Source organism: Penaeus vannamei, chromosome 13 (assembly GCF_042767895.1).
Source record: "Penaeus vannamei isolate JL-2024 chromosome 13, ASM4276789v1, whole genome shotgun sequence".
Lineage (NCBI taxonomy): Eukaryota > Metazoa > Arthropoda > Malacostraca > Decapoda > Penaeidae > Penaeus > Penaeus vannamei.
The window spans coordinates 39,200,896-39,210,895 of NC_091561.1; the positions used below are offsets into that span (position 1 = coordinate 39,200,896).

Consider the following 10,000-nt stretch of genomic DNA (forward strand, 5'->3'; position numbering starts at 1 on the left):
TGATAATAATAATAAGAAAGGAGAAACAAAAACTTAAGTCCAACAAAATATATTTATTTGTAACAAACTTCCATTTATAATGTCTTTTCTTATCAATCATAATACAGGAATAAATACCCTTGGAGAAGGTAGATCACACCCAATCCAGTTACGAAATACCTAAGTTTACCACATGTTTTAAAAAAGAAGAACCCATTTTCTATGATGAATCGCACCGTAACCAGTTTCGGATCAACATCAATTTTTTTATCAGCTGGCATTTTGTACAAATTTTTATTACGATTTTCTAGAAACATCTTGTGTAACTGTGCTATCAGACCAATATACATATATACACTGTTATGTATGAGTGTGTACATATTTACACATGTACACACACATAGAAGCCCCTACATAATCACACATACACACACGCAAATTCTCTCTCTCTCTCTCTCTCTCTCTCTCTCTCTCTCTCTCTCTCTCTCTCTCTCTCTCTCTCTCTCTCTCTCTTCCTCTTCTCTCTCTCTCTCTCTCTCTCTAATCCCTCTCTCTCCCTTCCCTCCCTCCCTCTCTCTCTCTCTCTCTCTCTCTCTCTCTCTCTCTCTCTCTCTCTCTCTCTCTCTCATTCTCTCTCTCTCTCTCTCTCTCTCTCTCTCTCTCTCTCTCTCTCTCTCTCTCTCTCTCTCTCTCTCTCTCTCCTCCCTCCCTCCTCCCTCTCTCACTCCTCCCTCCCTCTCTCCTCCTCCCTCCTTCCTCCTCCTCCCTCGTTTCCTCTCTCTTCCTCCTCCCTCTCTCCCACCCCCATCCATCCCCACCTACCCCCACCCAGCACCACCCTCCCTCACGCCCTCAACCCACGGCAACTCTCATGGTCTCCCTGACGAAGGCGGTGCAGAAGAGAACGCCCACGATGGACACGCCCCCGTAGAACCAGTACAGCCCGGGCGTGGTGAGGGCGGTCTGCATGGGCGTGAAGAGCTGGAGGGCGAGGATGCCGTAGATGCTGCCTCCTGTTAGGCCTATGCTGGCGGCCTAAGGGGGGATGGGGGGTGGGGGTGGAGTGGAGGGGGGATGGAGGAATGGGAGAGGGGGGCGAGGGGGAGATGGTGGGAGTGAGTTGGAGGGAGGACCGGCGGAGTGGAGTGGGAGAGGGGGGGTGAGGGAGATGGAGTGGAGGGGTGGGAGAGGGGGATGAGGGTGAAGTTGAGGGGTGAGATAGGGAGAGTCGGTTAATAAAATTGATAATAATAGGGATGATGATGATAATAAAAGTGATGGTAGTAGTACAATTATATCAGAACTGATGATGATGATAAGTGATGTTAGTTATTATGACGATAATGATAAAAAAAAAATATGATAATAGTGATAATGGTGATAATAGCTAAAATAATGCTGCTCTAATAACAACGAAAAAAAATTATGGTGATAATGAAGATAACAATAACAACAGGGATAAAAATATGATAATATTGAAAATAATGATAATGATGATAACAGTGATAACAATAATAATAACAATAATCATATCAACAGCAATGATAACAATGATAAAGATAACTAACACGCAGAGAGCGCATACCTCCGCCAAGTCTTAAAAATCTGTTAATACCTTTTTCACTAATAAAACATAACCTTGGTGAAAGTATAAATACACATACACACATAAACAAAACAGAAACAAATATATATAGGAAAGAAAAACAAAAAGAAAACAAACTAACAAACACATAGAAAACGAAAAATCTCGAAATAAACCAAGCCAACAGAAAACTCAAATTGAAAGAAAACGGGAAACGATGGTGTCGGGATAACTTAGCTAAAAAGGCAGGAATGTTACCCATATGACACATAGGTTCCCAAGAAGCCTGATTAATTTATCTGGAACTTTCTTAAACATCCTCGATTAATTCAGGAAACGAAAATGTAACTTAATGTTTACAAAATTAAGATGTCCAGAAATGTGTGTAAGGCAAGAGATACTGATACAGCGTTTAAATATTATTTACGATATTTATAACATAAACTTGTTCTGTATAATTGTTTGCTTGTCGGTTTGTTTGTTGCTTCTTCTATTTTGTTCTTCAGAAAATAGGTTGACTAAAAGAAAAAGAAAAGATAAAAGGTAGGAAGAGAGAGAGAGAAAGAGTCAGAAAGTCACACACCCACACACACACACACACACACACACACACACACAAACAAACAAACACACATAAACACACGTTCATGGAAACAGTTAGGCAAAACTACCGACAAAGGTAAAGGAAAAAACAAAAAAAGATATCAGAAAATATCATAACCCCCCTCGTTCTCAACCCCATCCTTGACTCACCTGGACTCTGATACTTCTTAAAGAAATACTCATCCCTCTCCTCCCCCTTTTTGACTCACCTGGGCTCTGATACCCGTCGGTAAATAACCCCCCTCCAACCAAAATACTCCCCCTCCCTCCCCCACCCCTTCTGACTCACCTGGGCTCTAATACTCTTTAAAAGATACTCCCACCCACCCTCCTTCCCCTCCTCCGCCCCTTTGACTCACCTGGGTTCTAGATACTCTTTAAAAACTACTTCCACCCCTCCTTCCCCCTCCTCTCCACACCCACCCCCACCCTCCTGACTCACCTGGGCTCTGATACTCATCGGAAAAACACCCCCCTCCCTCCAACCAAAATACTCACCCCCTCCCTCCCCCTCCTCCCCCACCCCACCCCTTTGACTCATCTGGGTTCTGATACTCGTCGGAAAATACCCCCCTCCAACCAAAATACTCACCCCCTCCCTCCCTCCTCCTCCCACCCCTTCTGACTCCACCCAAATACCTGGGCTCTGATACTGCTCTGGAAAATACTCACACCCTTCCTTCCCCCCCTCCCCCCACTCCCTTCTGACTCACCTGGGCTCTAATACTCTTTAAAAACTACTCACCTCTCCCACCCCCTCCTCCCCCACCCCCACCCCTTCTGACTCACCTGGGCTCTGGATAATACTCATCGGAAAATACCCCCCCTCCAACCAAAATACTCACCCCTCCCTCCCCTCCTCCCCCACCCTCCCCTTCTGACTCACCTGGGCTCTGATACTCTTTAAAAAAATACTCCCCTCCTCCCCCTTCCCTCTCCCCCCACCCCTTTGACTCACCTCAGCTTCTGATACCCCCCCTCCAACCAAAATACTCACCTCTTCCTCCCTTCCCTCCTCCTCCCCACCCCCCCACCCCCACTCTGACTCGCCTGGGCTCTGAAACTCTTTAAAAAATACCTCTCTCCCTCCTCCCTCTCCCCTCCCCTCCCCCACCCCTTCTGACTCACCTGGGCTCTGATACTCGTCGGGAAGTACTCAGCGTTGAGGACAAAGGGGATGGAACCGACGCCGAAACTCGAGGTAAACATGTAGACCATAAGACACAGGAGAGGAATCCAGCCCCAGGTGCCCTCCAGGGGGTTTCTGAGGGAGGGAAGGGAGGGAAGGAGAGGGTGGGGAAGGGAAGGGAGGGGGGGAGGGGGGAGGGTAGGGGAGAGGAAGTGAGGGTGGGAAGGGGGGAAGGTAGGAGAGGGAAGGTTTGAAGGGATGGAAGAGAAGGATGGTGGGAAGGGAGGAGGGAGGAAGGGAAGGGAGGGAGGAGAGAAGCGAAAGAAGGTAGTAGTGGAGGGAGGAGAGGAGAGGGAAGGGGGGGAAAGGGAGGGAAGGGGGAAGTGAGGGTGGGAAGGGAAGGAAGAGAAGGTAAGTTAGGACGAGAGGGAATGAGGGAGGGAAGGAGAGAGAGAGAGGAAGTTAGATCAGTGGTTTTGTTGCAGTGGTTGCTATGGTGATGGTGGGGATGATAGTGATAGTGAGTGTGGTGATGATGATGAGGAGGAGGAGCAGGAGAAAGAGGATAAAGATGATAATAATGACAATGATGACGATGATGATAAGGATAAGAATATGGAGATGAGGAACAATGACGGTGATTGTGAGAGTAAAGAGGTTGGAGATAAGGAGAAAAAATTATGAAAATGGTGATGGTGGTGACAGATGACCAAAAAATAGTAATACCAATAATAACGTTTTTACATAAGTGGTGATGAAAATGATATAAATCACAACAGTAAATTAGCAACAAACAAGAATAACATTAATGATGACAATGTCATTCGTCGCAACAACATCAACAACAAAATCGAAGGCAACAACACTCGGAGCAGCAACAGCCGACCAGACGCGACGCCCCAATCGGCTCAATCTCTTCCACGAAGCCCTCACCCCACCAGGAAGGAGCGGGGAGGGGGAGGGGGAGGGGGAGGGAGGGGAATACCAACCCGGGATCCTGTCGTTCGGCGAAGTAGACGTAGGAGCCCATGACGTAGAGGCAGACGGCCATGACAGACAGCGAGACGACGAGGGGAGCCCGACGCCCCGCCCGGTCCAGCAGCAGACTGGCCGCCACGTTGCCCGCCATCTGCACCAGGAAGACGAGGATGGACGACAGCTCCTCGTCCAGGCTAGAACCGGCGTCTTGGAAGATCCTCGTCGTGTTGATCATGAAGGCGCTGAAGCCGCAGAAGTTCTGGATGAGGAAGAGCCCCTGGATGACCAGCAGGGCGCGGAGGACGTCCCGCTGGAGGAACAGCTTGTAGATCGGCTGCCCCGTCTTGTCCTGGTTGTAAGCCCTCAGGACCTCCATCTCCTCCTCGACGTCGGCGCTCGGCCCTCGAAGCCGCCTGAGGACCCTCCTCGCCTCGGACTCCCTCCCGCTGACCGCCAGGAACGTCGGGCTCTCGGGGACGAAGGACACCGAGGCGCAGCACGCGGCGAACACCCCGATGGCCACCGCGGGGATCTCGAACCAGCGGAGGCACAGCCCGAGGCTCACGCTTGCCACGAGGCCGACGCTGACCATGACGTTCGGGATCATGGCCAGGAACCCCCTGACGTTCGTGTCCGGGAGCTCCACGGCGTAAACGTTCCCCGTGACGGACATCATGCCCGAGAACACGCCGCTGAGGAACCTGACAAGGAGGAGGAGAAACGTTTTGTCCTTTTAGTTGATGAAACGTTGAGACGAAACATGGACGCTATAAAACTAATGAATGTATAAATGAATAATCCATAAGGATTAGAGAGAGAGAAAAAAATGTTCATTTGCTAGCTCCCTCTCACTCCCCTCTCACCTCCTCTCACTTCCCTCCCACCTCCCTCTCACCACCCTCTCACTCCCCTCTCACCACCCTCTCACTCCCCTCTCACCTCCCTCTCACTCCCCCACACTCCACCTCACCTTCCCCCTCACCTCCCTTTCACTCCCCTCATACCTTCCCTCCTCCCACTCCCCTTCACTCCCCTCTCACTCCCCTCTCCACCTCCCCTCTCACTCCCCCCTCACCTCCCTTCCCACCTCCTTCCTTCTCACCTCCAGGAGTTCCTCTCATGCTCCCAACTCTCACTTCCCTCCCACCTCCCCTCACTCACCTTCCCTCCTTTCCCACCTCCCCTCCTCCCTCCCTCTCTTCCTCCACCTCCCTCCCTCACTCCTCCTTTTCCCACCTTCCTCCCACCTCCTCCTCACACCTCCCCTCACACCTCCCTCCCACCTCCCCTCTCACCTCCCCTCCCACCTCCCCTCCCACCTCCCCTCTCACCCTCCCTCCCACCTCCCCTCTCACTCCCTCTCCCACTCCCCTCCCACCTCCCCCCTCAGAGCCTCCCTTCCCACCCCCTGCCCCACCTCCCTCCTCACTCACCTCCCCTCTCACTCCCGTCCCACTCTCCCTCTCACTCCCCTCCCCACCTTCCTCACACTCCCCACTTCACACATCCCCTCTCACTCCCCTCTCACTCTACCCCCTCCCACCTCCTTCCCACTCCCTCCTCTCCCCTCTCACTCCCCTCTCATAGCCTCCTTCTCACCCCCCCCTCACTTCCTTCTCACCTCCCTCTCACTCCCCTCCCACCTCCCTCTCAACTCCTCTCTCTCACTCCCCTCTCCACACCTCCCACCTCCCTCTCCATCTTCCCCTCTCACACCCCTCACACCTCCCCCTCACTCCCACCTCTTCCCACCTCCCCCTCCCACCTCCCCTCTGCTTCCCTTTCACACTCCCCTCTCACCCTCCCCGCCAGCAGCATCCCAGGGTTCTACCGCGAGGGGCCCACCAACCCCCACCTCCCTCTCACCTCCCCTCTCACCTCCCTCTCACTCCCCTCTCTTCCCCACCTCCCCCGCACCTCCCTTCCCACTCCCCTCTTTGTCTCCTTCACACTCCCCCCTCACTCCCTCTCTCACTCTCTGCCTCCCATAGCAACGTCCAGGGTTCACCACGAGGCCTGCAACCCCACACTCCCTTCTCACCTCCCCTCTCACTCCCCTCTCACCTTCCCCTCCTCACCTCTCCCCGCACAGCAAGCATTAATCCCAGGGTTCACCGCTGAGGGCCACCAACCCCCCACCTCCCCTCTCACCTCCCCCTCCTCACTCCCCCTTCCCACCTCCCCCGCACCTCCCTTCCCACTCCCCTCTCACTCCCCCTCACTCCCCTCTCACTCTCCCCACACTCCCTTCTCACCTCCCCTCTCACTCCCCTCTCACCTCCCCTCTCACCTCCCCGCCAGCAGCATCCCAGGGTTCACCGCGAGGGCCACCAACCCCCAGGCGCCCGTGCAGGGAAGGATCAGCCCCATCAGGGACCTTTTTCTCCCGGCCGATCTGAGCGCCCAGCCTCCGAGCCACGTCCCGACGAGTCCTCCGGCAGATAGGATGCTTCCTGTGGTCGAGGAGGGAGGGAAGAGGGAGGGAGGGAGGGAGGGAAGGGGATGAGAGAAGGAGGGAGGGAAGGAGGGAGGGAGGGATGAGAGAATGAGGGAGGGAGGGATGAGGGAAGATGGAGGGTTTTAGGAGAGGGAGGAGAGGGTTAGGAGAGGGAGGGAGAAGAGAAGGAGGGAGGGTTAGGGAAGGAGGGAAGGAGGGAGGGATGAGAAAATGAGGCAGGGAGGGTTAGGGAAGGAGGGAAGGAGGGTAGGGAGGAAGAGAGGAGTAGGGAGGGAGGGATGAGGGAAGGAGGGAAGATGGAGGGTTAGAAGGAGGGAAGAGGGAGGGAGGGAGTGAAAGATGGAGGGTTAGGGAGGGATGAGGAAAGAGAGGGAGGGTTAGGGAAGGAAAGTGAGAGAAGGAGGGAAGGGAGAGGGTTAGGGGAGGAAGGGATGAGAGAAGGGAGGGTTAGGAGGGAGGGATGAAGGAGAGTGAGGGAAGAGGGAGGATTGAGGAGGAGAGGAAGGGAGGAAGGAAGCGGAAGGAAAGAGAGGAGGGAGTGAAGGGGAAAAGAAGAAAAGAGGGAGGGAGTGAGAGGAAGAGAAGAAAGAGGGAGGGGAGTGAGGGGAAGGGAAGGGAAGAGGGAGGGATAAGGAGGAGAGGGAAGGGAATGGGAAGAGGGAGGGTTAGGGAGGAGAGGGAGGGAGGGAGTAGAGGTAGGAGGAAAAGGTTATTATGGCGGGTGAGGGAGGGTTAGAGGGAGGGAAGGGAGGCAGTGGATTAGGACGAAGAGAAGGAGGAGGGAAAGAAGGAGGATAGGAAGCAGGAGGAGAGGAAAGAGGGAGCCAAAAGTTAGGTAGTTAGAGTCGGAGATTGCGTTTTGAGATTAGAGAGTGTGTGTGGGTGAGATTGGGTGTGTGAGTGGGTGCATGAGGATGTGTGTGGGTGTATGTGTGTGCGTGAGGATGTGTGTGTGTGTGTGTGTGTGTGAGGATGCATGTGTGTGCGTGAGGATGTATGTGTGTGTGTGTGTGTGTGAGGATGCATGTGTGTGTGTGAGGATGTATGTGTGTGTGTGTGAGGATGTATGTGTGTGTGTGTGAGGATGTATGTGTGTGTGTGTGTGAGGATGTATGTGTGTGTGTGTGTGTGTGTGAGGATGTGTGTGTGTGTGTGTTTGTGTGTACATTACGATATTTCATTATTTCATTTCTATTGCAATATATCATCATCATCACCACCATATACCGGTCAACACCATCACTCCCTCTGCAAGATACAATCCCTAACCATCACACCATCAACATCATCTCCATCATCACCAACACTAGCACCATCACCAACAAAATCACTATCACCAACACCATCACCAACAAAATCACTATCACCAACACCATCACCAACACCATCCTTATCATCCTTATAACCCTCACACTTTCTTCTCCCTCTTTCCTGTCCCTCCCTCAGTCCCTATCACCAACATCTCTCCCTCTTTCCCCTCTCTCCCTCACTCCCCATCACCAATATCTCTCCCTTTTTCCCTCTCTCCCCCTATTTCCCCTTTCTCCCTCACTCCCCTCTCTCTCCTTCACTTTCCCCATCACCAACATCTCTCCCACTTTTTTCCCCTCCTCCCCTTATTTCCCCCTTTCTCCTCCCTCAATCTAACATCCCTCTCTCCCTCACTCCCCATCACCGATATCTCTCCCTCTTTCCCGTCTCTCACTATTTCCCTTCTCTCCCTCACTTCCTATCACCAACCTCTCCCTCCTTCCCCTCTCTCCCTCACCCATCACCAATATCTCTCCCTCGCTCCCCATCACCAACATATCTCCTTCATTCCCCTCTCTCCCTCACTCCCTATTACCAACATCTCTCCCTATTTCCCTTCTCTCCCTCACTCCCCCTATCACCAACATCTCTCCCTTTTCCTCTTTCCCCTCTATCTCCTCCCTCACTCCCTCAATCTCTCTCTCCTCACTCCCTATCACCAACATATCTCTCCTTTGCCACTCTCCCTATTTCACCCTCTCTCCTCATCCTCTTCCTCTCATCCCATCTTTCAATATCTCTCCCTTTTCTCACCCCTATTTCCCCCCTCTCTCTCCTTTCCCTCTCTGCCCTCCCTCCTATATAACATCTCACCTCCCTCTTCCTTCTCCCTCACTCCCTCTCCTTGACATCTCTCCCTCTTCCCTCTCTCTATACCTCTCTCCTCACTCCCTATGCTGCTGTCTCTCGCTTTTCCCCTCTCCCCTCTTTCCCCTCTCTCCCTCACTCCCTATCACCAACATCTCTCCTTTTTCCCCCTCTCCCCCTATTTTTTCCCCTCTCTCCCTCACTCCCCTTCTCTCTCCCTCACTCCCTATCACCAACATATCTCTCCCTCTTTCCCCGTCTCTCCCCTGCTTCCCTTCTCATCCCCACTCACTTCCTATCCTGTTACTCTCTCCCTCCTTCCCTCTCCTCTTCCCCCTCTGTTTGTCTCCTCTCCCTCCTTCCCTCTCCTCCCTCACCCCCCATCCTGTATATCTCCCTCCTTCACCTCTCTACCTCCCCATCACCAGCATCTCTCCCTTATTCCCCTCTCTCCCTCCCTCCCCATCACCAAAACCTCTCCCTCTTTTCCCTCTCTCCCTCACTCCCTATCACCAACATATCTCCCTCTTTCCCCTCTCTCCCTCACTCCCCTCTCTCCCTCACTCCCTATCACCAACATATCTCCCTCTTTCCCCTCTCTCCCTTATTCCCCTCTCTCCCTCACTCCCCATCACCAACATCTCAATCAAAATACCCATCATATCTTCCTGCCAAGATTCGAGGTCGAAAGAAGTGCCAAAAACAGTTGAATTGTCCCGCCGGAGATCCACAACGGCTGCGTTCGGATACGCCGCTGCCATTCCGAGGACGACGAAGCCGAGGCCGATGCCGAACACCATCAGAGCCTGTAGCGGGGGGTCAGGGTGGGGGGGGAATAGAGAGAGAGAGAGGGAGCGTTATGATAATGGTTGAATAATAATGATGATAATGGTAATGATAATTATGATGGTGATATTAATGATGGTAATAATAATTATGGTAATGATGATAGCGATGATAATGGTGATGATTGTGATAATGGTAATAATGGTAAAAATGCCAATGATAATGATAATCATGATAAATAACGATAGTATTGTTACTAGCGGTAATGTTCGTAATGGTATTGGTAATGGTGGTAATGATAATGATCATAATAATAGTGAAAACGTAACGAAAGTGATGAAAACGGGAAAGGAAAGGTTAAAGT

The 10,000-nt window shown here is 52.2% G+C and overlaps 1 protein-coding gene across 2 annotated transcripts in view; it reads right to left on the reverse strand.

Moving 5' to 3' along the window:
• Nucleotides 1-727: 727 nt before the first annotated feature.
• The window catches only part of LOC113807982 (facilitated trehalose transporter Tret1), a 13,936-nt gene continuing 4,663 nt past the window's right edge, over nucleotides 728-10,000 (reverse strand). For both annotated transcript variants that reach the window (XM_070129394.1, XM_070129395.1), the window contains exons 3-7: nucleotides 9,506-9,656; nucleotides 6,565-6,727; nucleotides 4,286-4,975; nucleotides 3,296-3,431; nucleotides 728-1,014 (exon numbers count right to left, since the gene is read on the reverse strand). In XM_070129394.1, the coding sequence (XP_069985495.1) occupies nucleotides 832-1,014; nucleotides 3,296-3,431; nucleotides 4,286-4,975; nucleotides 6,565-6,727; nucleotides 9,506-9,656 (1,323 nt within the window). In that variant the 3' untranslated portion in view covers nucleotides 728-831. The remainder of the gene's footprint in view (nucleotides 1,015-3,295; nucleotides 3,432-4,285; nucleotides 4,976-6,564; nucleotides 6,728-9,505; nucleotides 9,657-10,000) is intronic.